Source organism: Lichtheimia ornata (assembly GCF_029851405.1).
Source record: "Lichtheimia ornata isolate CBS 291.66 chromosome Unknown scaffold00050, whole genome shotgun sequence".
NCBI lineage: Eukaryota > Fungi > Mucoromycota > Mucoromycetes > Mucorales > Lichtheimiaceae > Lichtheimia > Lichtheimia ornata.
This window is the reverse complement of record NW_026695370.1, coordinates 130,381-158,296: the sequence shown is the minus strand read 5'-3', so window position 1 is coordinate 158,296 and position 27,916 is coordinate 130,381. Positions and strand designations below refer to the sequence as shown.

The 27,916-nt window shown below is 43.6% G+C and overlaps 11 protein-coding genes across 11 annotated transcripts; 2 read left to right on the top strand and 9 right to left on the bottom strand.

Annotated features, from left to right (window-relative positions):
* Positions 1-220: 220 nt before the first annotated feature.
* Positions 221-2,178, top strand: O0I10_009015 (uncharacterized protein; the record flags this gene model as incomplete). The annotated part of the gene is made up of 5 exons (XM_058489013.1): positions 221-454; positions 525-1,332; positions 1,402-1,577; positions 1,642-1,765; positions 1,826-2,178. 5 exons carry the CDS (start codon positions 221-223, stop codon positions 2,176-2,178), a joined length of 1,695 nt encoding a protein of 564 aa, XP_058340239.1.
* A 35-nt stretch (positions 2,179-2,213) lies between these two features.
* O0I10_009014 (uncharacterized protein) lies at positions 2,214-2,652 on the bottom strand (the record flags this gene model as incomplete). Its single annotated transcript, XM_058489012.1, has 4 exons — positions 2,214-2,326; positions 2,389-2,442; positions 2,507-2,558; positions 2,617-2,652. The coding sequence occupies 4 exons, from the start codon at positions 2,650-2,652 to the stop codon at positions 2,214-2,216; spliced, it is 255 nt and encodes an 84-aa protein (XP_058340238.1).
* Positions 2,653-2,762: 110 nt separating this feature from the next.
* O0I10_009013 (uncharacterized protein) lies at positions 2,763-4,557 on the bottom strand (the record flags this gene model as incomplete). The annotated part of the gene is made up of 9 exons (XM_058489011.1): positions 2,763-2,826; positions 2,883-2,929; positions 2,992-3,096; positions 3,153-3,664; positions 3,724-3,842; positions 3,916-4,079; positions 4,176-4,291; positions 4,352-4,402; positions 4,461-4,557. 9 exons carry the CDS (start codon positions 4,555-4,557, stop codon positions 2,763-2,765), a joined length of 1,275 nt encoding a protein of 424 aa, XP_058340237.1.
* A 5,306-nt stretch (positions 4,558-9,863) lies between these two features.
* On the bottom strand, positions 9,864-10,810 carry O0I10_009012 (uncharacterized protein; the record flags this gene model as incomplete). Its single annotated transcript, XM_058489010.1, has 5 exons — positions 9,864-9,977; positions 10,039-10,207; positions 10,258-10,386; positions 10,442-10,492; positions 10,551-10,810. 5 exons carry the CDS (start codon positions 10,808-10,810, stop codon positions 9,864-9,866), a joined length of 723 nt encoding a protein of 240 aa, XP_058340236.1.
* A 390-nt stretch (positions 10,811-11,200) lies between these two features.
* On the bottom strand, positions 11,201-13,709 carry O0I10_009011 (uncharacterized protein; the record flags this gene model as incomplete). The annotated part of the gene is made up of 11 exons (XM_058489009.1): positions 11,201-11,329; positions 11,388-12,151; positions 12,208-12,288; positions 12,354-12,483; positions 12,537-12,717; positions 12,809-12,828; positions 12,893-13,206; positions 13,264-13,350; positions 13,404-13,451; positions 13,511-13,607; positions 13,668-13,709. 11 exons carry the CDS (start codon positions 13,707-13,709, stop codon positions 11,201-11,203), a joined length of 1,893 nt encoding a protein of 630 aa, XP_058340235.1.
* A 138-nt stretch (positions 13,710-13,847) lies between these two features.
* Positions 13,848-14,402, bottom strand: O0I10_009010 (uncharacterized protein; the record flags this gene model as incomplete). Its single annotated transcript, XM_058489008.1, has 2 exons — positions 13,848-14,260; positions 14,324-14,402. 2 exons carry the CDS (start codon positions 14,400-14,402, stop codon positions 13,848-13,850), a joined length of 492 nt encoding a protein of 163 aa, XP_058340234.1.
* Positions 14,403-16,349: 1,947 nt separating this feature from the next.
* O0I10_009009 (uncharacterized protein) lies at positions 16,350-18,138 on the top strand (the record flags this gene model as incomplete). Its single annotated transcript, XM_058489007.1, has 10 exons — positions 16,350-16,509; positions 16,565-16,906; positions 16,967-17,187; positions 17,251-17,325; positions 17,397-17,534; positions 17,591-17,690; positions 17,755-17,819; positions 17,875-17,943; positions 18,003-18,055; positions 18,114-18,138. The coding sequence occupies 10 exons, from the start codon at positions 16,350-16,352 to the stop codon at positions 18,136-18,138; spliced, it is 1,248 nt and encodes a 415-aa protein (XP_058340233.1).
* Positions 18,139-18,370: 232 nt separating this feature from the next.
* On the bottom strand, positions 18,371-21,395 carry O0I10_009008 (uncharacterized protein; the record flags this gene model as incomplete). Its single annotated transcript, XM_058489006.1, has 6 exons — positions 18,371-18,852; positions 18,923-20,110; positions 20,190-20,495; positions 20,569-20,601; positions 20,662-20,980; positions 21,063-21,395. 6 exons carry the CDS (start codon positions 21,393-21,395, stop codon positions 18,371-18,373), a joined length of 2,661 nt encoding a protein of 886 aa, XP_058340232.1.
* A 1,065-nt stretch (positions 21,396-22,460) lies between these two features.
* On the bottom strand, positions 22,461-23,165 carry O0I10_009007 (uncharacterized protein; the record flags this gene model as incomplete). The annotated part of the gene is made up of 3 exons (XM_058489005.1): positions 22,461-22,700; positions 22,769-22,824; positions 22,895-23,165. The coding sequence occupies 3 exons, from the start codon at positions 23,163-23,165 to the stop codon at positions 22,461-22,463; spliced, it is 567 nt and encodes a 188-aa protein (XP_058340231.1).
* A 1,268-nt stretch (positions 23,166-24,433) lies between these two features.
* Positions 24,434-26,301, bottom strand: O0I10_009006 (uncharacterized protein; the record flags this gene model as incomplete). Its single annotated transcript, XM_058489004.1, has 9 exons — positions 24,434-24,574; positions 24,660-24,799; positions 24,862-25,019; positions 25,086-25,236; positions 25,299-25,396; positions 25,447-25,654; positions 25,710-25,797; positions 25,865-26,174; positions 26,231-26,301. 9 exons carry the CDS (start codon positions 26,299-26,301, stop codon positions 24,434-24,436), a joined length of 1,365 nt encoding a protein of 454 aa, XP_058340230.1.
* Positions 26,302-26,583: 282 nt separating this feature from the next.
* Positions 26,584-27,496, bottom strand: O0I10_009005 (uncharacterized protein; the record flags this gene model as incomplete). Its single annotated transcript, XM_058489003.1, has 4 exons — positions 26,584-26,639; positions 26,723-26,773; positions 26,829-27,186; positions 27,278-27,496. 4 exons carry the CDS (start codon positions 27,494-27,496, stop codon positions 26,584-26,586), a joined length of 684 nt encoding a protein of 227 aa, XP_058340229.1.
* Between the last annotated feature and the right edge of the window lie 420 nt (positions 27,497-27,916).

Here is a 27,916-nt window from a genome sequence, read left to right as displayed (position 1 = left end):
TCATTCGTATTAGATTATGCAAAACTTGAGCAATGGGATGATGTCTCTATGGATAGCGGATGTCGATAGGAATAGAAAGAACCTGACCAACCAGCGATAAGGTTACTCATAGTCACGGATGTGATGTGCATCACACCATTGGTATTGTTGCTCACCGACCACCTCTCTACTCCAGTGCTCCGGGGACATGCAGAATCAGCAATTGGTCTTCGCTGCCGTTATGGCCTCGAGCAATGGTCAGCAGCAGGAAGCTCCAGAGCTGGCAATGTTCAACCCAAGCTCGGAACCTGATCGTGCTGTCTCTCTCAATGTCCAACAACAACAACAACAACAACTTCCTGACGCAGCCCATAACCATTTACTCCAACAACACAATGCCATCTCTTTCTCCACTGTTTCTCAGGCCAACATGGCAGCACCTTCAGCAAGCATGTATTCTGATTCCATGATTATGGTATGCTACTTTATTGTTTTGTTTTCTATAGTGAAACGATAGGGTATTAACAACTTGCTCTCTTGTAAAGGCACAGGCACCACCACATACGGATGGCATAGTGGATCCTAGTTTTGCTTGGGTGAATGACATGTTGCAAGGCAACGTCCAAGACAACCCTTTCAATACAACGTTCAATCAGCAAGGACAACAACAACAACAACAACAGCAACCTGATCAGCAAATGTTTATGCAGACAATGATCCAAACACATCCAACGTCCTCTGCACCACAATCTATTGCACCTCCACCACCACCAACAGCAGTTTCATCTAATATGCATCATGTGGATCAATCATCTTTTACATCACAACCCACTCCAACAACGTCTGCATCGATAATTATGGATACACCAAACAAGAAAAGGCGCACGATGCCCGCATCTCAGCCTAACACAGACCACCAAGATCTACGAATCAATTCTCTCGGCAATGAACAGCGTACAAATGCGGCGGATCAGCTTAGTAACGCATCAACCACACCCGAAGGCACCCTATCGCCAGCCACACCTTCATTACTGGCTATAGATGAAAAGAATCAACGTCGTCCTCCTTCTCGTCGTCCACCTATTCATCACACTGTCTCAGCACCATCTACATCTACTGATATATCCAATGTTGGTGCAACGATCACTAGTAATATTACAACTACGACTACTGCCGCCGCCGCCGCTACTACCAACACCACCACTACCACCAACACTACAGCTGCTGCTACATCATCATTATCATGTCCAAAAGAATATGCATCAATGACTCGACAAGAACTGATTGCTCGTTTGGTGGAGTTAGAACAAGAAAAGCGTACATCATCTTTACAAAGCAGTCCCGTCACCCCTGGTAAGCTTACCTTCATCCTCCCCCCCACCTCAAAAGGGAATTGTGATAGATATTAATGATCAAGATTAGAACCCGATACTGCAGCTCAACAACGATCCAATGATCAAGGTCGACAACAAGAAACGGATCATGAAGAATCATCAAATGAAGAAATCAAATGTTTATGGAAGGATTGTGGACAAGAATTCAACCAGGTTCATGAGTTGACGAGTCATTTACGAGATGTACACGTGGGAAGTGGCAAGGTATGTCTCTGATTTGCCTATGTTACATGTATTATCATGCTCATACATTGTTATATGTATATAGCCAAATTACCGATGTGAATGGATAGGGTGTCCACGCAATGATAAGCCATTCATGAAACGACACAAGATGCATACTCATCTTAGAACACACACTGGTGAACGCCCCTTTGTGTGCTCTCATCCTGGTAGGTGCACCACCCTCTTTGTGTAATAAGGATTAAAGCTAACAATTGAGCTTATTATAGGTTGTACGAAACGGTTCCCACGACCGGATTCACTCACCACCCACATCAAGACACATGCAACTTCACGCCCTCATATTTGCAGTTTCCCTGGATGTGAAAAGGCTTATCTTCATGTACGGTCTCTCAAAAAACACGAGCAATCGCATAAACCACCGTACAGCATCGCTGGCACGATGCCTGTCGCTAGTTACCCTACCTCGATGCATTCTTCTCAACAACAACAACCACTACCCGCTCCTTCACCACCCGATTCCATACAACAACAACAACAACAACAACACACACCCTCATTTGTACCCATTACCCAGTCTTCTTTCATTGATCAGCATACCAACGGTCAGTTGCAGATGTAGTTTTATATAAAAAAAAGTGTTTTCATTCATTGCCATCAAAAATCTAATAGCAGCTGAGGTAAAATTTGTTCTAAGCTTTCAGTCATCAACCGTTTACTTTCATTGTCAGTGCTTCGATCCGTTTCAGCTGCCGCTCGATGCACAGCCTCTGATTGTATTGTGTGTGTCAGTGAAAAGTCGCGTGTATCCCATATTCATTATCATGATTACCGGTAGTGAAGAGCCGAAGAAACTCGCATGAAAGTTGTATTGAATCTTTGTTGGCTATACCGATCGTCTTAGTCCATGGAGCTATTGGCCATTGGATCCACTCAATCTCTTTTATTACCTTTGGTGCTCGATTCCTTCCATGAGTTTTTGAACACTGCTTGAATAGTTTCCTAAATACCTCCTCAGTTGTTAACATGAAGCTATTAATAAAATCAAACAAATGCATACGGTTGGAAAGGTCACATTATCGGTATCTTCATTCATAATGGGAAATCAGTTCTCTTGAACAATGTCAAAAACGGATGAATGAAAAGGATGGATGCGGAGTGGAAGAAAGGATGGAGTGGGATGATGATCTAATGCATAAAGTTCTTTTACATAAGGGGTTCATCGCTATTTGACAATCTGTTGAGGTGAAGATAGGCATCCGTGCCATAGCTAAAATAACGCGATATGAGTACATCCTGCTCCATATGCTAGTATAAATCACTTACCCCTCCATGGATATCAACTTGAGATCGCCACCAAAATACCTTGCATACTATCACCGTTTCCATCATGAGAAATCCATGCTTACTCAATCCTTGTATCGTTCATCCTTACCAATCGTGAAAGAGGTAAACCATAACCAAATCCAGCCATGGGTGCATTGAAATCCGATTTGTCTTCTTCAGGAGTTTCTATATCTTGTCGCTTGGCTGTCGTATACTACATTGACCTGTTAGGTGGGCATCCATATCCAATCTCATCCTTTCAATCTTTACCATGTATGTCCACACAAGTGGGATCCCAGATCGTGGAACACCTCCACCTTCATCCGATATTTTGATTGTGATATCTTCTTTTCCATGTGCAATGGCAACCTTGACAGGAGGATACTCATCTTCATAATCCTTGCCGTATCGCTCGACGACTGCACGCAACGAGTTCTTGAGTAGCTCAAAGACCATGTGCATCAAATGGGATGGGACATACATAAATTCAATATCACCAGGGCAGTATACTTGAACATCAGGTGCCTTGAAAATGTCATAGTGCTCTTCACAAATGTATCGTGCATTCGAAATGGCATCCTTTACAATTTCTCGAATATTGGTCTTGGTGCAGATCACTCCCACGTAGTTCTTTTGCACCGGATCACGGTAAAGAGCCGAATGTTGACCAATGAGCATTCGAATACCCATACGCGACATGTAAAATCGATCAAGAAATTGCTGCACCTCCGTATCCATCGTGTTGGATTTCAAGAGCTCCTTGTATTCTAAAATGCCCTGTGCTATTAAAGAGCAATGTAAGTACTCTCATCCTTTGTCACCCACACGAATAGTCACTTGCCTACTGTCATGACAACGGGGTCGTGGCGTTGCTTGATTTGTTCAATGGTCTTGACAAAGTTCTCGGTATACGTCAAAACTTCAGGAGAGCAATCGATTTCCTCTACGTTGGTATAATAACTGCACTTGTGATATCGAATCATAGGTGAGTACACAAATCTCAACGTATCCACTTTTTTATTCCCTTTCTTACCGATGTCCAATGGGTATCACAGGATGCAAATTAGTGTGAGCAGGAGGTGGAGGAGGAGTAGGATTGACGACATGATGTGGCAAATAAGGTTTCTTTCTTGATGCCTGCTTGATACGCTCCTTCATTGTGCTTGTAAGTGTGGGTGGTGGTAAATCAAGCAAGTCCTAAAGCACAACATTTTGAGATACAATGTTCCTCTGTGATACGATACCCGGTCATCCTGTTGATGATGATGATGATCCAGAACCCACTTGTCCTACCTTGAAAGATTGTGCATACCAATTCTTCACCCTGACAATGGATGGCATTTCGCTTAGATGACCAGGTAACTCTTCAAGCTCTTTGACACGATGGGCCAAACGAATAGGTAGTTCCTCTAGAAACAAAGATACATATATAAGCATTTGAAAAGTATACAAGGAAACGTTGACACTACCATGCAGGAACTGACTGGCTTTGAACATAGTGCCTTTTGAAGGCCGTGGTCCTATTAGAGTGTATCGTCAATACCGTTGCACTAGGACATTGGCATTGTCAAGCATTACCGAACATGACCATTTGTCGAAGAGAGACAGCCGTCTGTGGAAACTTTGCAAAGTGCTTGATCTTTTCATAGAGTTGTGGTGTGATTTGGAACGACATTAGCAGGAAAGAAAAGGGGTTGTCCACGCGTGACGCATGTGAACAAATAAAATCCGTACAATGCTGCACCCGTTTTAGGTCGGCACACTTTGACCCTTTTATATACATATTGTGGCTCACAAGCAGGTCCTTTTCATGCTTCATGACGTGTTGTCTCATCATCTTCTACTGATCCATAGCACATGATCAATGATAGCTTTGCTCGTAATCATTCATATCTCATCGTGTGAGTACACCATTACTGTATCATCAATGTTCTCGAAACAAATGACAGGCCTTTGCTTATGCACCCTAAAAAGTGGGTTTGAGCTGATTACGGTTTCAGTTGCTACCGATGGCATGACGTAAGAAACTTTATTCTGGGCAATGATGTTATGTGCAGATGAGCATGACAAGATCACCTCCTCTATTATCATCATTCAACCAACAAGGTGACCGTGCGCATCCATAATCTCTCCTTGGGTTACGGCTCCCATCACATCATAATTATCTTTGAGCATCGCTCCTAAGTAAATGGATAACGTCAACCTTTTCCAGCTTCTCCATTCTATCATTTTTCTTCAGCTGATAAACTAGTTTGCGATAGAAGCTGGTGGGATCCCAATCCGATTTCTGCAATTTGCAGGCAGCTTAGTAGATTCCTTCGATTGCCAATCCACACCATGATCTGCCGATCTGATCGACAGGTATCCAATCGTAACGAATTAGCATGCATAAAGTAGCAAAACATCAAAATCAGGACTTCAGGCTCAATGTATGATACGTACGCTCTATAATGAATGGTCATAAATTGACAGCTAACAGCCCATTCCTCCCAACCACCTTTGTTGCCGAACCCAATGCATGTGAACGATTGTCCTGCTCCAGCCCAGCATGCCCGTCATTGGACTTTCTTGATTCGAGGTGACATGGTAGCATGGCAACAATGGATGTTGTTGGATCATCATTATCATGTAAAGTGTAAAATGGTACACATCCTTTTGCTATACGTGAGGACCATTTCTTTTATTTACGCATACCTATTGTCTATCGTGAGGGTGATGATGATGATGGGTGAGTTGTGTTTTTGGGTGGATGGTGTGTAGAGAGTCATTGAGTGGCCTCAGTGTATTAGCAGTAGGGGATTTAAACTTGGGGACGGTAGCTCCACGACTTGAGACAACGCTTCTCTTCTCTTTCTCGCTCCTCTGCTTTTATTCCATTCACGACATTGCGATCAAGGTAGGTAATGTGTTATTAAAGAGTGCTCTTGTTGACTGTGAGGTGTTAATGTAGTTCTGAACATGCATTGTCAGGGAGTGAGCGTGTCCAAAGTGCCGAGGAATGAGCGTGGTGGGTGGTTGGTGGTTGCCATGGCGATATTGTTGCTTCCTCTTGTTCGTTGCTATTCCCGCTCTATGCTTGGTGTCAACAGGTACATTCAGAGTCCAATGTTGCAGCGTAACTTGTTCCATTGACGTGTTAGCTTGTATAGAGGGCAACTTTGGTCTCAAGACGTGGGCTCGTTTGGCGTTTTGTTTCGGCTCAACTATACTACACCATGGTTTTCGATTTCCGTAACCAACAACAAAGGGGTGCTTGTGTATATGGAAAAGGCAAGTGCAATGAAACAAACAATGAAAAGGATGTTCATTGTGTGTGTGCTAATAATGAATTGAATAGGTTTCTTTGGTCAGGCAATGCAACTTGGGGCATCATCATCATCTCTTTGGGTTCAAGTCCCAGCCTGTATCAAGTGGTCGCTGCGTCGCTCTGCACTAGCCAAGTGTGCTGGAAAAGCTTTTTGCAACGCGCCCAGGGCTCTATAGGCCTGCGATTGAGTTGATGGGTCGATGACGACGGGTTTTTGGAATAGCATGGTCACCGTGTTGAGGTAAAAGGGGATTTGCAACAGCTTGTGAATGTGTTTAACCAACACGCTCTTCTCGTGATAGGCTCGTTCTTTCCCTTGAGGATTTCTTTTCATGAGGTGTGAAATGATGGGAAGGATTGGGGATCATTATTTCTTTGGAGAGGATGAATGAGGACAACTATGAGCTTGGACTCTACGTAAGTGATGTCCTTCCTTGACATGGATCGAACTGGCCTTGCGTGATTCGTGCAGTGCTTTCTCAAGAACAGGGGATCGCCCGACGTTGCTCGTATGGTGGTGATTTGGTTTGTGAATTCCTTCTGATTTGCTTTCTTCCTTAGAGAGGATCGCCTAGCGGTATGCCAAATCGTCATCATTCCGGTACCAGATAGTCTGACTTGCCTGCTTTCTTATTTGTAGAGACGACGATTACGATGATTACCACATTCACAACAATGACGATTACGATGATCACCACATTCACAACAATGACGATTACAATGATCACCACATTCACAACAACGTTCAAAAGGAAGCCTGCAAGATTTCATTCCCCTCAACTTGTGTGTTTTGGATGTACGTGTGACGGATGAGATTGACGACTGGTGACGAGTACGAGTGCGAATGATGACGGAGGACGACTACGACGATGGTGGTGGCAATGTACAGTACATAGCAAGATAGCTAGATGAAATAAAGCATTGTTTATTTATTACACGCTTGTTGGAGGTTGCTAGCTTGTGGATTACATACTATTGCTTCGAAGATGGAATAATAAAGGTGGTCCGGTTACCGGTCATGCAAGAAGTACATGGCTTTTGTGATACAATAAGGAGGAGTGGGAAGAGGGTTGAGCTTGAGAAGAGAAAAAGTGAAGAGATCCCTCCATTGAGTTTCAGGATGAGTGACCCATTCAATATGTATACATATACAAATTGGTTTATGCAGCTCGACTTTCTTCTACATGCAAATGTGATGCATACCTTGACACACCTTCATTATTGGATGCTGTTTACTTACGTACCTTCACAAAAGGCAATCATCATCATCATCCATTTGTGATAGCAACCTGTCAAGGACGTATCTGTGTAACCACCACGTGCCGTTTCACTCAGCTCTTCATCTTTCCGTTAATGCAGCCGACACCATCCACTAGGAAAAAGCAACTCCATCACGCTTACAGCATAGTGAAAACATAAAGACAGCCATATCTCCAAACATTACAATGAAACGTGGGGTTTTTAATGGAGCAATGGGCTCGGCTTGGCCAACAGCACCTTGTGTGAAAGTTACGCGTTCAATGTCGCAACCAGCCCAAAAAATTTTTTTTGGTCGTCGTCGTCGAAGAGGTCGACCCCCAGATCCAGTTTGGCTGGTAGCGACATTGCGAAATCTGGGATTGGCAAGCTTGATCTTGAAACTGGCACCCAAGGTGCAGTTGGCCAAGCCGAGCACATTGTTCTATCAAAGACCCCACTTTTGATTGTAAAGTTCGGAGATACAGGCACGTTTATGTTTGTAAGCGTGATGCTATATGAGAAGTGCTCTTTGTTCATTGTCAAGTAGGTGGACCCTGACAGAGCAAAAAATGCAGAGGGACCTCTTTGTGTAACGGAGCCATTTTGCATGAATGAAATGGCCAATGTATGATACCATATACACTATCTATGATTGGCAGCTAACAGCCACTTCCTCCTAATCCCAACTTTTGTTTATTGCATGACAGTGGATTGATGCTCCTGCTCCAGACGTTCATTTCCATCATTCAAGTTTCTTGATCCGAGCTGATTTGACTGAGCTACGCCAAAACAGCAAACACGAAAATTCTTGAAAGACAGACCCTGCGAATGTCTCCGTCTTTCAAACTTTGGGACGCTCCCATTCCAAATTTTCAAATGAAGGGTGATGTCTTTTTTTAGAAAAAGTTGATCGGCGTGCTCGAGAGCACCCTCTGACCAATTTTCAAGTTGGAGGTGGGCAACTTCGGCGCGGTGGGCCATCCGCTCTTTTGTTCGCGTCATCTACCATTTGGACGCCCCCGCATTTTAAATCTTCACAATGAAGTCTGCAACTTTTAAATGAATGAAGTTGATCAGCATGTCCCAGCGAACCTTCTGACAAAGTTTCAAGTTCGAAATGGGGAATCCCAAGGTAATGCATACTACTTCGATAAATCATGAATCGGCGCTGTCCTCCATTTCCGATTTACATTGTAAACCCACATTATACCCTCCCATTCCAATTTTTCAAATGAAACATGAGATCTTTTTTAGATCAACGTGATCAGCATGTCCCAGAGCACCTTGTGTGAAAGTTTCAGGTTCGAGAGGAGCAATCTCATAATCAAGAATTGATGCACATTGTTCATGCTTTTATACAAGAGGTGTCCGACCTATTTACTTCCCACTTCTTCCGCTCTCAGCTATTCCCTCTTCCTCCCATTCCCAGCAGTTTCCCCATTCAAGTATACAACTACCACCTGCGAACGATTGCTCTGCTTCAACGCATCATGCCAGTCCTACAGTTGCCTTGATCCGATTGTCTTTGACCGAATGCAAAGTCAATGGCATGTACACCCCACTACAACACGCGCCTTCTTGAAAGTACACTCTCTTGCACACTCCTCTGCCACGACCAATCGTAACAGCGATCATTCCAGTAGTCGTTATTAGATCTTGATTATATAGAAGCAACTTTATCTATGAGTAGCAACAACTTGTTTGAATACACGCGAATACTTATTTATACATATGGATATGGGTACATGGGATGGAAGGATATGGATCTATAGAACACGTGGAAAAAGAGTCTTTGTTCTTATGTATTACTCTTCTTCAACTTGATCTCAATGCTACTGTATTATCCTTTCTTGAAGAAGCAGGACCATACCAATTGAATACTCTACTCAGCGAAGTATGTGATCCTATCTTCTAGGATAGCTGCGTTCATAAACCATACATGCTCAACATCCACCTTCCTCTCGTGCATGAAATCAGCATCTTGCTTTGGGTGGTTGACAAGTCAAGTTCAAAGACAAGTGATGTAGTACATCAACTATACCCGAAAGAGCAGCCTATGTCCCACTTCATACTTTTCATCCGTCACATAATAGTCTATAAACAATCACCTTTGCATTCCTTTATTCCATTGTATATAATTCAATGCTTGATTGATCATGTACTCTCCAAAGTAAAGGGGCATTGAGAAGCATAAGCAACATTGATGGCATCCATAGTAACAATGAACCATGTTCCCAGCTATCAACTATACAAGTGTATTCGACATTGAAAAGAAACGTGTGGATAAAGGGTTACAACAGTAGAATGGAATATGGCGTGTTCATGCATGAGAGAGCGTGTGTGTGTGTGCGTGCGTGTGTGTGGTTGCCTATAGAAAAGTGAATGGTGGTATTCATATGGATCGTGGTGAATGAGGAGGAAGGTAGTTGTAGCGACTAATAAAAGATGATAGCAGCGAGCAGCAAGATGATCACCATTAAAATCAAGCGTGACATGAAAGAATTCTGGCCCGGTTGCCCATGGATACCAGCATTGGAGGTTGGGATATTCTGTAATAGGGTAAATTAGCTTCATTCAAGATTTGTGACACACGAATAGCTGTCAACTTACAAATGCAATGCCAAAAGGGAACAAACCGATACCAGCCGAGATGGCAATGTTGTTTCCAGTATGCATACCCCGGAACGGTTGTCCAAAGAAAGAGGAGCCTGGTGTATTGGGATCTCGCAAGGGTGGTGGTCGTTGGCCAGCTGGTCGTGTAGGAATAGAGGGATCATTTCTAATATGGCGTCAGACCAAGTTCCCAATAACTCAATATCATATCCTTACCTTGGATCCTTTTCTTCTCGCCCCCTTCCATATACCGGTATCACCTTATCTTTTCCACATCCTGCCTTACAAACCGGGCATGTTGGGTTTCTCGATTGTGCATTAAGCCATTGAGCCAAACAAGACCAGCTACAATGCATGTATCAATGACAACATATCTTATAACACAATACCATACACTTACCAAAACAAATGACCACATAATGTAAGCACGGGATGAGTAGCTGTGTCGAAACTATAAAGATAGATAGATCAATGAGTATACTTTTTTATAGCTCCCAAGTATAGCTTACCATATATTACATTCATAAAAACCACTTCCACTATTATCCATCTTTTCTTCGTTTTTAATATGTCGTCTCCTTAATTCGTTGGCTGTATACGAGAACTGCTGTCGTTTCCGTTCGGGTAGCAACTGCTGAGGCATATCGTCTTCAGATGGCTCGTGATGGGTAATCGTTTCCGTAGTTGGAGACGGCATGTCGTTTACAGTGTCATTCGTTTCAATCTCGGTCGTATCATGGTTCCGGGATACGCTGTCTGTTGATTCCATCACCACTTTGGTTGTAGGGAAAGACTTGAAAGAGCTCACTCGGCCTGGAAATCATCCAAGTGCAACAAGGTTGGTTTAAAAAGTCCGAACGCACACACTCATCTATCTACGCACGCATGCACAACACACATACCACCACCTACTACTATGTATCTTTTCCCGAACTTTACTCTTTCATACCATACGTCAAAAGCGGATCATAGAGACGAGTTAGGTATCATAATGCTCAAAGGCCCATCACATTTACAGCAATAAATCGCTTCCTTAAACCACATATTGTGTGGGTGAAACATTGTTTGGGGGAAAAGTAACCATTCATATAGCCCAACGTAGCACATAACACATTCATGCAATATGACTTTAATGGCTTTGTTTCATAATAAATGCTATCTACGGCGTGGAGGATTTCTTCTTTTTTCCATGTTTACTCTTCTTTTTGCCACTGCTGCTGGTGGATGCCTTTTTCTTTCCTTTCCGCTTTTCGGACATCACTTCCGTTTCTTGATTATGCGCATTGACCTATTATCGATATGCCTCATCAATCATTGACATCCATTTTTAACAATGATTCCTTTACCTCTTCCTCGAGCGGTTCACTATGCCAGGGGCTACCATTGTTCTCTTGTTGATGTTGCTTATCATCATCCAATGACCAGGGATTTTCACCATCACCGCCAATCTCCTCATAAGCTCCAAATCCACTGCCTGAAAAAGAAGATGGCGTTCCAATATCTGCACGATGAAACTCTTGTGCCAAACCAGGTGTAGCAGTAGTAGTAGTGGCCATATTATCTTCATCCTCGCTATCCGATTCAATTCTTGTTTGACGCACCACCATCATTGATGGATCCTCATGTTGCATTCCCCACACGTTACCAAATTCGTTTTTGAATAGGGATTGAGGTTCTGTTGCTGTGAAGGAGTCTCCATAAGGCGAGGTATATTGGTCGTTGTCGCTATCCTCCTCATTTTCACTTTCTGATGCTGACTTCTCCTTGGGTTTTGCCGTGGTCACAACGGGTTCCTTGGCTGCAGTATAATACTCGACCGATTCCACATCCTCATCGCCGGCTACCATGGGGTTGCCACCACCCTCTTCATTATCCGAATCAGCTTTGTTGAAAGGCATCTTGTGTTTGATAGGAAGAGGCGTGTCGTCTGATGCAAACCAATCATCATTCAATTCCCCAGCATCAAATTGATCCACAGCTGCTGGCATATGATCGGATTCAGAGACAAGTGATCCTTCACGTCGACGACCTTGTACAGGTGCCACAGGTGGTGGAGGCGTTTCTTTGCGTATGTACGAAGGCGATTCAGGAATCTCCAATGGGCTGGGATCTATTTTGTTATTCTTTAGTCAATGAACAACATTGATTTGTTCCTTCAGCACCTACTTTCAGCAGCAATCCCACTGACATCCTGTTCCCATATGTTTTGCATTTCCTCTCGTTGTCTTGCCAAATGAGGTTCGGATGCTAATAATGACGCGTGAGATGACGGATGATGATTTGTTGAATGCCATATATACATGTATACATACGTTGATCAAAATTGTCTTGGCCTCGTCTACGTCTCATCACCTCTGGTACTTTTTCATCAACGTCGAGCGCCTCGAGAATATCAACAATCTCAACTGCCTTGAGCTCCAATTGTTTCCGTAGCGTTTCCATCTTTGAAAAAGCCAATTAGATGACACGGTCTCTGTTGAAAGCGTGATGCTTACCTGAAGTTGTAAAAAGGGAACAGCAAGGTAGTCGTAAATGTATTTCAATCCGAAGCCAGTCTTCATGCTGGTTTCTGCGTAGCGTATCAGGTTGGGTTTGATGGCTGATTTCTCGATTCGCTCCTTGTTGTGCTGATAAAGGGTGGCATGAATTTGATCTAAATTCACTACTCGCTCCGCGCTGATAATACAATGAGATCACTTTTGTCTTTTTGTCTCCCTCCTTCCTTCCTTCGAACAATGTATGCTTTGAAGGATCAGGACTTACCTACCTCTTATCATTACAATTGCCCTAGATAACACGAAAATCAATATAAAACGGCTCCATTTACTATGACTGGATAAAGGATACTCACAATCACAAGCACCGAAAGCGCTTCAGGTACATCAGCCAGCTGATTGTTTACATAGTCAAATGTCCACTGCTTGCTGACATCGAATAGGAAAATAACAGCGTGCGTGTTGCGATAGACATTCACTGTGGATGCGTCGAGCCCCAGTTGTTGAGATTCAGTGGATGATGGTTGTTGTTGTTGTGGTTGTTGTTGCTGCTCTTGCTTGGGTTGCGCATTATGTTCAAGCTTGATCCCTGATTCTGTGCTGGTATTTTTGTTGTTGTGAGCCTTGTCTACCACGTCCCATACTTCGATCTTGATGATGTCGTTGGAGTCTGCTCTAGGATAGTCAGCTACACTCATCAAGAAATGAAAAATCCAACAAGATTTACCTCTGTAATGCCATGGTATATTGGCCACTTGAATTTGTGGGGTCGAGACATAAGACGCATCAAACTCTTCTCCCTGAAGGCGTTTAACTAGCCATGCGATAAGTGTGGATGATCATAACATGTACGACATTGATCCTTACACAGTGCTGTCTTGCCTGTCATAACGTCACCACGCAATACAATTTTCACTAAAGAGATAGACTCGTCAACAAGCATAGTCAAGGACAAGCATTTATCAGCTATTTACTGTTGTATTGAACGCCTTTTCGAAAGGTGTTGCTCATGGCCTTATGTGCATATTGCTGTTGCTCGGGTAGTGAATGGGGTGGTGGAGTGCTTGGTTCCTGCATGTCACTCGATCAGCCCCCATGAAACAAAGCCCAACGTATAAACCGAATACTTGCATTCTTCTTCGTATTACTGCCAAATGACCAAAAGAAGCTCATGGCGTGATAAACAGAGTGGTGGTGGGAAGTGAGAAAAAAGAGAAGAGCCCGCGTTTATATGTAGAAAGGAAAGAGGAGGTGTGCGGGAATTCAATCAAAGTGTGTCTCTATATGCTTGATCGCTATCCTCATGACAAACTAATCACTATTGCTACCATTCACTTGCTGAAGTTGAATAGGACGCATGAATACATGGACGTGAGGGAGTCGACGTACGCTTTGTGTCTCTGGTGGATTGACAAAATAAACCCATTCCCACTTTGAGGATCCATATCTTTCCTCCAAGATCTCCAACACGTATGTTTCCTTGAGGGACCTTTGTGACCAGATGAGGATATGCTGGATGCCAGGCTCCATCGAATATGGGAAATCATTAGGAAGCACGATAACATGAGGCCGTTCTTCATCATCATCATTCAATGGAAAATGCAGCTTCTCGGTCAGCAGATAATCCTCAATGTCCTTGTACTTTGATAGCGTGTCTTCAATCCATGCGCGGTATCGACGTTGTCCTTCACGGTTACGGCGGATAAGCTTCACCTGGTTAGTTGCTATGTTGCAGACGTCAACTTTGTGTCAGGTGCCACGCCCTCACTTTTACAATAGAAGCTTACAGACTAGATGGTGAATCTCCTCCCATTTATGAACGTGATCGCCATAAAACTCATCGCTGCTTGAAGTGCTGAGGGACATTGTAACAATTGACTTTGAAAGAAACGTATGGAAAGCATGCAGCCCAGGAACGATGCTATATAAAGGAAATCCAACGCCTGCTTAGGTAATCCAGCGGAATGCCGAATTAATCCAAGCACACAATCAACACAATGCATCCATCAATACGGCGTAGCAACCAACTCTATAATAAAGAGCAACCTTGCAGTCTTTGTTACCCATGGATACCATCATCCATTTGCTTCATTGTACAACGACAATGGTGAATTTCCTTTTTTGTGTTCGCACTATTGTGTAGTAAGATCCTAACGGACAATGAACATTATCATACAAGGCTTACGACCATCTATTGCTTCATTGTATCCATGGAGATTGTATCCATGGAGACTAAAATGGCGACCTCAAATCAATATAGCTATGAAGGATGCTGGTGGCAAGTAGATCAAGCATAGAGTATGCTCTTCAAATGATAAGGATTGCAAGGCTGGGGGGTGATTTGCGAGCTTTAGAGAGATCCAACTACAAGGATGCATTTAATACGTATGTACAAACCAACCAAGCACACTGATAGCAACAATCTAAAGCTGACCATAATAAACGAGCCATTATGCTCTCCTCCAGCGATATACAATATGCTCCAATTTTGACACATGTTGCTATGCTACCATTTTATTCATTGATACGTCGGCTACTATTGTCGCATTGTGTCTGTATAATACCACAACCAATGACTTTTTGACTGCATCTGTACAGTGCTTTGCGTCTGAAAATACAAAGGTTGCGGGGACATGTTTCAATCTTTTCTTCTCGTGGTGCACATTCTCCTATCAACGATCAAACATTATATGCATGAATGGTTTCTATGTAGATGTTAGTACTAGAGGTAATCATAGGCGATCATATGCTGGTGAAGAACATGCCTGAGTAACACCGTGGTATCCACCCATTCGGATTATCCCGTGACGCGATTGCACTGCCGGCTTTTTGATTTGGATGGCTCCTGTGCGCGTTCCCTTAAACACCCAATCACCTTGTTAAGATTGTCTTGGAGAGCACCATTGTTGATACTACTTTGGGATTGTCGAGCGTAGCCAATGATTGTGGAATCATCCTTCTTGTGACCTTGTATAATGTTTTGTAATGGTCTTGATAATTGTTGAGATTTTGAGCTGGAAATGGTATGTATAGTACGCAATTTAGTGCCATCACCCTCTCGACTTTTACAGTATATAGTACCTCTGTAACCTTGTCTCATAATTGTATCCAACTTTAAATAGAAAGGAATGATACTGACGGGTCAACTTTATGAGCACTACTTGGGATAGGTGCACTTGTTTCAGTCAGACTTGAAGAGCTGTTGGTTACATCGTTGGTAGTAGAAGGATGCATGTACTTATGCTACCCAGATTTCCCACCAGAGTGAGGTTGCCTTTTGCCTACAAACGTGCAAGGCGTCCTTTCAATAACATGTATACCAATATATAAATGATAGTAGTTACACTTACCACAAAGGGCCCATCAAGGAATACAGCCAAATGCCATTAGGCATCAATGAGCACTTCAAGTGGTAAAGCAAAGAAGTGAGCTACAAAGAAGATGAATGCATGAGTACCCTCATTTTGGGGATCACATAAGAAAGACTTACCAAAGGCCATTGATGATGATATGCATACAAGTAGAAAGAAAGGGCGTATGATAGTATTGGTAACAACAGCCTTATTTATATGTGAGTGGGCGTGGGAGTTGTTGTCATGATGGATCGAACTGATAAAGTGGTCAAGCATTTTGAGTCGAAGGGATGGAAAAGCAACAAGTGAAAAATACACCTGCGGCCACACCGAAAAGAGGTATGTCGTGTGACTTGAAGAAGGGCCTGCGGAGGATGTTAAACGCGCTGGCTAGAGTAAATGCATTCTAACTCCCATTTTTCTGGTTTCTTCGTACTGCTCAACCCAACCCAACCACAACATGCTAGCGCCATTACTAGCCAGCAGTACGTGGAACGAATATGTTATCAAGCGCAATCTGATAGCCATGGTGGCCGTGTTCTTTGCGGTGCGTGTGATCACATCGTCGAATATTCCCATCCTCAGTGCACTGTTGTCTTCAAGGCTGGCGACTGTTTTAGGCATGTACAAGATCGTGAGCAGATTTATCCACTTGACACTAACGGATGCCTATAGAAGCTATCGTATTGCTTGTTTTTCTCTTCAACATCGCCTCCCATGTCACATCGACCCAGTCCAGCCAATCGATCTTACAAAAGTTCTCCCTCTACAACTATCTCTTCAACACTGGTCCTGTTACGCGAGGTCTTTGTATGCTCATTGAGCAAGTTTATTGCTTTGCAAAGAACCAATACATCCAAGCTACAACAAAGAAAATGACTCCAGCTCCAAAGGCATCCTCGACACCACAACCACCTGCCAACAACAATCAACCTGCAAGTGCACCATCAGCCATTCCATCCACCAATCCTCAGGCACGACCACAACCATGGAAGGGACCTATCAATGATTCTCCTGGTATGTAATGGTCAACATTAGCTATCGCAATGGATATTGATATGGAAGGGAAATATTTAGCGATTCCGGAAATCACCAAGGCAACCTCACCTTATGATCCAAAGACGTTTGCCTGGATGCCAGCAGAAAGATCAGGTGATCCATCGTTCAACATTTCATTGCCCAAACTTGAATACACTCCTTCGCATGTGACACGCAAAAAGAAGACCACTCGCACCAACAAGTACTTGTGGCGTCTTTGCCCACAGCCAAATATCATTGAACGTTTCAGATCGGAACAGGTAAATCACTCTCAACGGGAGGAAGGAAGTACATAGGGGCTTATTTATTGATCCATCATGTAGTATGACGATTTCCAAGAAAATTGGCACCGGTTCGAAGATCGTTCATCCAAGGTTTATTATGATCGCTTACGTCAGGTAACTAACTACATTGGAAAGAGGGATTGGATCTATGTGGAATGCACAATACTTATACGCGCTCATGGCAGTGGATATCCTCAAATATTTTTACGCCTGCTGTACGCACTGTGGAAGCTGTGGAGAAGCAACTACCCAAACAAGGCACCAGCTTTGTTGATTGCCCTCTCAACATCCTCGCCCTGCTCATCACCGATCCATCTTATGTGGTAAGTTGCCATGGATACAAGAAAAGAAGTAGGTGGTAACGTATCGTTTCTATTAGGACGACAATGCCCTTTCTGTAGCATTGGTCCAAAAGCTGCTCAACTTGCCTGGATATGAAAATAACCGTGCCCGAAAATATGTCATTGAACGCATGCAAGGTAAGGATATCAGGTATTAGCATTACGTTGGAGAGTGCGTTGACTTTTTTTTTTGCTTGGATAGAATTGGGCAAGCAATCACGATTCCGTTTGATCACCAAAGAATCTGATTTGCCATCCGACTCTGAGGTATGTATAATTACTTTATGCATGGAGGACATGGCGATTGATTCTTTTCTTGTAGATTGTGTTCCACGTTTTCAAAACCTATTTGACCCATACCATGCCCAATGTTGTTCCTCCCCTCTTGCCGGTAAGATGCCTACCACATCCATTTGGCATGATGACGCTGACCCTGTTTTCGTGTATTAGGTACAAGGCGAGATCTTGAAATTCTTGTTGATTTATTTCTACATCACCGAAGAGTATGTATTCATACGCAAAGAGAGAAAAACGTAAACTAACGATGCTTTATCCACGTAGTATATCGAAAGAGATCTTCTACTAAACCATGCACATTATCCAACAATAAACCCAGAATCCCACAATTTGCATATACATAGTATACAAACACAGTAATCCCATATGCATTACATGCGCGCTCTTTTTTATGTACGAAATTGGAATGCACTACAAATGGTATCATGATGATGATATAAACGATGATGATGAGGATGATGGATGATGAGGATGGATATGTGTGAGTGTGTGATGAATGAAATGAATGGTCACTGTTACTACTAGCGACTGGCCATCTTGCCGAGTTCGCAAAGGATAATGTGGTACAAGTTGCGATAGATTTTTGTGTGGGATGTGAGGATGGCTTCATCAATTTCTGCCTCCTTGACTTTGACACCAAGACGACCCCCAGCCCATCGAGCCTGATAAATCATGACAGTAAAGCGTAATGGTTCGCCTTCTTCCAAATCGGAATACTCAATACGGCTCGATTGCCCGGATGGTGTTGTTGTAGAGTCCGAGGTAGGATTTTCCACCGTGGGTGCTTTGGATAGAAATCGTGTCCAATCGGGATAATCGCATTCACAGAATAGCACATAAGGCTCCAGCATGGATTGTTGTGTCTTGATACTCATGAGCGATAAGAGATCATTCAAATCATCCAAAAGTTTTTGAGGCGTACTGCGAAATAAATGGCGTCGATTAAAGTTGAAAAGACTCTTTGGATGTGTGCTCATAGCAGGTCCTGCCACAGAAGAAGGGTCTACATACATCATAACATGATCGATGAGTAAACACGATAATGCTATTACGTTGCTGTTTTGTATACATACCAATGGTAGGATCAGCAATGTCAGAAGAACGCGCGCTGCTAGGAATGGGTTTATTGGTTGGCATGGGTTCGTGAGCACTGGCAGCTTCCATGGAAGCACGGTTGTGTTGCTTTGCTCCACGTCCAATAGATAATCTACGCCAAGGGGAGGGACGATGTTGTTGTTTGTCATTCTCCTTATTGGCTGTTGTTGTGGTTGTCGTGGTGGTGGTGGTGCTAGTGGTCACAAGCTGGTGAAAGGTTTTTTTGAGAGGTGTAGACAAGGAGGATGTTGGTGTCTTTCCCGTCTCAAGATGAGGAGGTGGGATGGTGTTGGTGGTTGGTAAAGGAGGAAGTACTTTGTCGGCGTCAAGAGATGATCGTTGTTGTTGATGGTTATTGTTGCTGGGAATAATAGCGCCAAGGCGACGAGCTGCACTTTTACTTCGTGATAGCAAGGTTGAAGATGTGGTAGCAATACGGGTACTTTGTGACCTTGTTGGAAAGTGTAAGCTTCCTGATCGGGGCATCATTCCATTGCTATTCTCGTCGTCATTCAATTTTGGTGTGTTGGGGATGCGATCCGTTTTCCGCCGTGTCAAACCCGAATCCACATGAGATGAGCCACCACCACCGCCCATGGATGAAAATGAGCTGCTATTGGATCGTCGTAAAATAGGTACTGATTGTGCTGCAGGTGCCAGTCGTTGATTCTTGAGCTGCTGTTGTCTTTGATCAAACTCCTTCTTTTCTTTGACAAGATAATAAATGGATACGAGGGGGTCATACATTGCTGGGAGTGATTGTGGATCATCCAAAGCGTGTTGTTGTTGATGTTGTGATGATGCATTTCTTCTTGTTGATGGTGAACGTAAGCTACGTCTCCAACGAGGCTTGGATGATTGTTGTTGCTGGTAATGCAACTGATGCTGATAATTTTGGTCTACTCGTGAAGCGGCCTTTTGATAATCGGAGTTTGCGATAATGTGCTCCAGGAGTGCATAAATGTCACGCGGATCACCAAATCCAAAGCCGCCCATGCCTTCCACAACATCCATATCGATCGATTCAAGTGCTTGTCGATGAGGAATGTAGTTGGTGACAGGATCATCATAGCCTTTGTTCATCCATGGATGGTTGATTACTTGTGATAGCGTGGCACGTCGTTTCGGATCCACCACCAGTACACGGGTCAAAAGATCAACACAATCTAAATATAGGGGGGGTGGAGGGGGAGGAGATATCAATACAAAAAGTCTTTTTAGAAATCACACACACAAACAATGTACCTTTGCTTAGATGATCAGGGTAACCATCCACCCGACCCGCTTTGATTTTTGCATGCAGAGCTGGTAAACTTGTATCATCGAATGGGACGCGACCACAAACAAGGACATAAAGGACCACACCAAAGCTCCATACATCGACTTCAGGCCCGGTATAATGACGTGCTTGTAATAACTCAGGGGCAGCGAAATAAAGAGAACCACAAAAAGTGCTGAGGAGCCTGGACGGGGAGTAAATATTGGATAGGCCAAAGTCAATGATTTTGACATCTTCATCCCGCGTGATCAGAATATTTTCTATTTTCAGATCTACCCAATTACGGAAAGAGGAGGTGAGAATTCACAATGAACTCGTGTTACAACAATCCCCTCACTCACTTACCACGATGAACAATAGAATTACGATGACAGTAATCTAAAGAATCCGATAAGTATATAGAAGGTCGACGCCTTTAAGGAAACCAACAACACATACCTAGAGCACTTGCAATTTGGCGGGCAAACTTTCGAGCTTGTTTCTCACGAAGTTTACCGTGGCTGATGATGTAGTCAAGCAGCTGACCACCGTTCACATACTCGAGAAACATGTAATAATAATCACCCTCGGTCACCCACTCCTTGAGTTGACAAATGTTGGGATGTCTCAGGAGATGCATCATGGCCATTTCACGTATCGTTCGCTGCTCTCGTTCTTTTGGTGTATCTTTGGGATCCTTGGGTTTGCCATTGCCGTTACTGCCGCTGCTGCTACTGGCACTGGTGATATTCACTTTGGGCATGATCTTGACGGCATACTATACAATGATGATGATGATGATAAGACATATGAGACATAGGTAACAGGTTGTATGTAAATGATGATGCTCGAAGGCGTACCTGTTGTCGGTCGCTGTCGGTAATACACTCGGCCAGTTTCACTTTGCCCATGCTTCCTGCACCGATCGTCTTGCGGCTGATCACGTAATTGCCCACTCGCATGGTTTTGCGTCTCTCGGATTGGCGTCTGTGCATGGAATGGTCCTGGCTTTTGTCAATCGAATTGTGATGGCTGTGTCGGCTTTCTTGGCGATGCAATGACGAGTCTCGTGCAGCACGTTTTTGGTCATGAGAAGACCTGACAGATGGCGCTCGTTGTGTGGTGGTGCGTGAAGCCGACGTCGTTGATGGCTCTGGAACCGCAGTGGGTGGCGTGAGGGTGGCGGCTGTCATGAAAGAATAGAGTACGATACAAAAGAATGGTCAAGAAGTAAAGGATTTAGATGTTGAATGCGGATGTAATAATAAAGGAGAAAAAGAGAAAGATCCAAGTGAGTGCGTATATATAAAAAAGCAAGGGACGACCAAATACGGATGCTGCTTGGTATGTGTGCAACCTTTGTGTTACTCCATGCAGCATTTCCATATCCTCTTCCGGTCTTTGTCAAGGTGGATCAATCTCATAGACACGAGCCAACTCGTTTTATTATTCACAATGGAAGTTGGCATGCTGATCTACATGGTTGCCAAAGTCATCCTGTCAAAACATAGTTTCCTTACAGGTACCTTGAAACCAATCATCCCGCCGTTACTACTGAGGAGGAGGAGGAAGAGAAAGAGGAGGGGGAGGATCACTTTTATATTGGCTTGTTGACAAGACCATCCTATGTAATCATTCCCAAGGTGATCTTAAAGCATTTATGGTGGTGATTTTAAGGTACATTGATGACTGACTTTTGGTGTTGTAGGCGCTTGAAAATAAACACATTAGTGTTGATGGCAATGGAAAGCTAAACTTTAAAACATCAGCTCATCATCACACGCATAATTGTTATGGTATAAATCATCTATATTACTACGCAGGGTATCGACATGATGCATGTGAAATTGTAAAAGACTGGTGGGAGATGATAATACAAATGTGTGTGTGTGTGCGCGTGTACGTATAATGTCAAAAGACTGCAAATCTACTACTACTCTACTAGCTATTTTGTGTCTGAGAAGGAAAAAAAAACTGCTAGGATCCCTTCTTTGTCACGGGGTTAACTACATATCGAGTATCAACGTAACGGATGTTGTGTGATTGAATGGTTCTTTTTTTTCCATTGAGCGAATCAGGGCCATCGTCGAAGAAGATGAAGTGGGGGGAGTTTACGTCGTTGTTCGCTGGGATCATTGTTCGTGCATGTTGTTTCAGATGCCATCCCATTGGGCGCTATTGCTGGACCATGTTGGAGGATTGTGTTGCATGTACATATATATAAAGGGTGCCCATCGTATAATGTATGCGTGATCCATTTACTGCAAGAGCACATTATCCTTTTCATCCTTGGGTGTTGGAAGCATTCGGACCATTTTATCGACGCCTTCTTGTTCAGTGCTAACGACAGGTGCATGACATCCTTGGTGGTGTTTCAGGTATCGCTTTACGAAAGGGCATGTCGGAATGACCAGCAGTCCAGAACGTTCCGCCCATTGTAGTGCATATTTGACGAGCATATCGCCTATCCCACGGTGTCGATAAGCTGCAGGGATTTCCTATTGAATGAATATCACCAATGATGAGTCAACCTGTTATGTTGATAAATCCAACCTCTTTAACATACCGTATGATAAAACTCGACCACTGAATGTACTCGCGTTGGCAAATAGCATAAAGCTGCTATGAAGAAAGAGCAAAATGTCAGCAATGATTCATAACCAAATAATGAATGAAGAAGAAAAAGACTTACCCATGCTACCCTTATTGCTACCCAAAGATACCTTGAACATGCGTAGCTGTGAATCATGAACAATGTCTCCTTGTTTTAACCAAGCACGAGTGGGAGATAGAATACGTGTCTTTGATGGCTTCTCATCAGGATGCATGCTGCTGATGACTCTTGTCAACCCTCGCTTTTGACCAGTAGCTGATGATGGTCGTCGATGCGTATAGTGAGGAGAGGATGGCGAAGTGGTGGGATGATGTGATGGTGGAGAAGGCATTGGTGGAACAGTGGCCATGGTGAAGACCAAAGGTGTATGTTTAAGTTGGCGATTGGAATGATGAGTGCAATGAGCAGAAGGTGTTGTTGTTATTGTTGTTGTGTGAAAGTGGTCGTTATGGCAACGTTGAAAGAACAAGTGGTTGTTGTTATTGTTGTGAACAAGTCAAAGAAAAAAGACAAAGAGAGAGAGAGAAAGAAAAAAGAGAAAAAGAACTGCACGAACGCACGACCCAGTGGGGGGAATGTGGTCGCGACCTTTTTATCTCTCAGGTTTTGCGGATGTTGCACAGCTGCCTGTTTAGGTTCCACGACATACTGCATAAACTGCTGTTGTGGGCTTCTTCTTCACTCTACCCACCCCCCACCCTCCACTGGTCTACCCCCATTATTCGCACACACACATTTACCCCTTCCACTGCTTAATCTCTCGGGATAAAAAGCACGATCGGCAGCCAAAGTGGGTTCCAGACTCAATCGGCACCCTTGTATTCACCTGCTTTAGACAAAGAGAGGAGGGCGTCAAGGGGAATATGAGAGAGACGGGGTATATAGGGTATGCCGAAGAAAGAGGTTCTAGACGCCACATACATAGCGCTACAAGAAGAGAGCACAACTACACATTGGGCAATGGGCCATCAGGCGAACAGGCACCAACGCTCTTGTTTGAACCAAACAAATTCACCGGTCTGTGTGCACCCGCTAACCAGAAAAGGATATGCGCAATTTTTATCAGGAACGTCTTCTTTCACCCATTGCATTGCATCCCAAACATGGCGGATTATAAGCGGTTTTGCATCAGGTATTTTGGTCCCCCATGTTCTCCCCCGTATCACACATAGTCATGTGTTTTTGCACAGATGCACATTATCATCCCTTTTCTTGGTTGCCAATGCCTTCGTACCAACTTGCATTTTATCACATACCACGGGGCCGAGACCACCATTTAAAGTCTATTCCAATCTTACTGTCATATCATCGGTGCCATTTATACACTTTTGTTGTTATCTCAAAAGAACCGTTCCATTACGAATTTATTTGTATTAAAGTCATCTTGTCTTTTGAAAAAAGAAACAGGGTTTGTCATGGGAAATGTGTAACCATTGAACATCCAAGTTCTTGTCTTTCATGATGTATTGTTGTTGTTGTTGTCGAGGAGAATAAATGGGAGATGACTGGCTCGGGTGCACTCATTTTGGGTGATCCCTGATGTTGCTGCTGTTGTTGCTGCTCACACGAAACACACACCAAATACGTTCTTCTTCCGCATCTCCTTCTTCTTCTTGTTCACTGTGACTCGAACACAATAGCTTTCTCCATTTCCTTTTGATGCCTCCATTCCAATACAAGCTCGTAGATGCGTCGTTTGTTTCCTTCCACGTACTGCAGCACCTCTAGCAATCGTTCTCGCGCTCTCTTCATATTTGGCTACACCCATGGACAAAGGGGGAATAAAAACATTCGGCTGTATTAGCACGAATGGAAAAAAAATCCCATATTATTATCACATTACCTGAAAGACATGGACCCCGTACATGGTCGAGACAATCAACTCGTCCAGCCCATCACGGTTGAGATCCAAATGGGAGATGCGATAGATTGGATATGCAAATTGTCGTCTCCAAAGCACATTGTATTCTTGTGTTCCTGCCACTGCATTTGCCTTTTGCGTAAATGATCTACCCCCTGGATAATTTTACACCTCTCCTCTTTACCTTGCTTGTAAATCAAAACTTGCCGGCCATAGGTACCAATCATGATTTCACGCTCACCATCCCAGTCAACGTCCATAGCATGAGAGCACATTACGCTGTCATAATTCCCGGATTGTGGTAGCACACGACTCTTGCTTAATCCATTGTTCTCGATTGATCTATAGTAAACCCATCCTATTAATAAACCTCTTGACCTTTTATAAAACTAAATTACCCATATGTACCTGTATACAATAGCCAATTCGATGGCACACGTCACCACAATATGAAGCTCGTCCTCTGGATGTACCGTATTGGAGACGCGTTGCTGGAATACAAGCACGGATGTAATGGGACTGAATACACGGGTGGTGTGATACGCTACTTGATTTCCATCTACAGCATCATGATACATGTATTAAGTAACGTTTCTTGAACAAGGTTTTGCCGTGTTGTACCTTGGTCATAGATCGCCAGTATCACATCCCCATTTTGCCCGCCAGCGCAGATCACTTGTTGGCCATTAGGTCGATCATAGATATGCATGAAGAGAATCCTTGATAAAGTTAAAAACCTTTGAACAAAAGACACCATCCCTATACTTACTTTAAACGATGCTCGCATATTTCTGCCATCATTGGATAATAAGATCCCACATCTTCGACTTGCTTGAAAATGTTGTCGTCTTGTGCCATATACATGTGTATCCGCCCATCCAATGCCGTGAGTAAAAACATGAGCTGATGTTGTTCCTTGCTCCAAGTATGAGTCAAATGCATAGGTGCACTTGATAAGGGTATCACTTGTCGGGTATCTGCTACATTGGTTAGATACCTCAATCCCTCCTTATACACATATCAAATACTTGCCTGCAATGTCGATCAACGCTTGCTCTAGATAGGGTGCTGTGCTGCTAAAGATCCGAAGGGAGTATTGAAATGTATCATTGGGCTCTTTCTAGTCACGTGATGATCATATTGCATATCAGCTTCAACATACAATGCAATCACACATGTCAACTTACCTCTGCAATAGCTACGGCCACCAGGATACGATCCCCTTCCTCCACAGCATCCATGGCAATCATTTCGTGTCGGCCCATGGTAAGCCCAAGACCCATATGAAGACTATTCCAATATCCATCGCGCGATGCCATGCCAACCATTTCAGAAGACGAAGCCGCGATAAGGTGACGAACAGGTTTCTTTAGTGGATCGGGTTTGTTGTGGGTTGTTGTTGACGGGAAGCTTTCAAATCGATGGGAAGGAAATTCCTCTGCGCGATCCAAGCATGTTGGTTTCCGTGAATCGAGAACTGCCAATCCATAGATATTTCTAAAGGACAACATGAGGGTGAGTCTTGTAATGAAGGCGTTGTTGGTTGCTATTACGTTCTATCATAGCCGTAACGTGCATAATGTGTCTCTCGAAAGAACTCGTCGTCACTGTCGTTGGTGTTCATTGAAGAGCAGCGGAGGGAAAAGGAAAGGGAATAAACCACATCAGACAACCGACGTCATGGAAATACTATTACATAGCAACCCCATATGTAATGCAAATGTCACCATGGCTAGTACCCATAAGAATAGATGCCCAAAAAGTTTTATAAATAGAGTGTATGAATGTTGTTAGAACAAGAAAGACATGGATGGAATATATATAATGACATGGCGGATAATGCGTGTGTGGGATGATGATGTGCGTTGTTATGGGGATTTTGTGGAGGGAGGAAGGGAGGAATGATCTAAAAGGTTGACCATTGCCAATCTGCAGGTACGGATGGAATTGGATTGAAGGCCACTGAAAATGGAAAAGTGAGTTTGATGCCGATCAAGGTACCACCATAGCTTTCCATATCCCGGTAATAAAACCCAAAGTCTTACCTTCATGTTTGCTCTTGATGGCAATAGGATGTCGATTAGCTTCTACAATATCTGGATATAGGTTGTCAATATAGAAATCAAATCTCCAATAGTTGTATATACATACCATCTCTCCCAAGCTCTGTCACACCCTCCATAGCGTGTGGTTGATGTGTCATGATACCCGTACGTCGACGAGAATGCTTTTCTCTTCCATGTTCATCTTGTTGATGTTGATGATGTTGTTGCTCCTGGGTATCCTTTAGACCCGTCAACCAGCGACGATAGTCATTTGCACATCCATTACAGCACCTTGATAATATACCCTTGGGATGGAAGCGAGATGATTGATCCAGCCGTATCGATTGAGCACAGTGCTCCGAGCAAAAGATGTCTCCACACTTGCGACAATGATGCCTCCTTTCAAAGAGACCAAAGGATGTCCTGCAACCAAATTGGGCACAGTGTGTACTATCGGCATCAGGCTAATAGAATGCAGGATGGATCATCAGTTGATGATGATGATGATGACGCTTGTGTGTACAGTAGCAGGGGTGCATATCCCTTGAAACTTACCTTCCAGTGGTGCCGACTTGGTGGTCCCGTTACGGGTTCAGAGAAGGAGGACGCACTATTCAAGGAAGATTGCTGTTTCGAATCGACTGACGACTGCTCGGTTAATGTAGGTGATTCGATAGTGTCGATTGTAGAAAGAGGCGGTCGAGAGATGGTGGTCGATTGGCCAAGCGTCAGATGCGTAGGACGCTTCTTGCGAGTGAGAGCGTAAATGTCCATGGAAGCCCACACTTGGCAGGTTGATTGGAGGTGTAAAGCTGCGACCCTCGGCTCTTGTGTTGCCAGGGGCTAAAGGAACAAAGGATTATCTCGAAGCGATAGGTGAGTTGGATGGCGGCGAAACAAAGAGACACAAGACTTACAGCAACACAACCAATATGATTGCAGCTCTTTGTCCATGTTGAAACCCACACACAATAAATATCTCATTCATTCATTCATTCATTCACTTTTACCTTTGTTATCAAAAGCAACCTTACTTTTAAATCCATTTCAATCTTGACCATCCATGACCGACGTGTGTGTGAGCGTGCGTGCGTGTGTGTGTATGTGATGTGTGTTACTACTGCTACTCTACTTGGGACAATTTAAGGTTCGGCTTCTTCAAATGTACATTAACCGCCACATCCACGCGACACG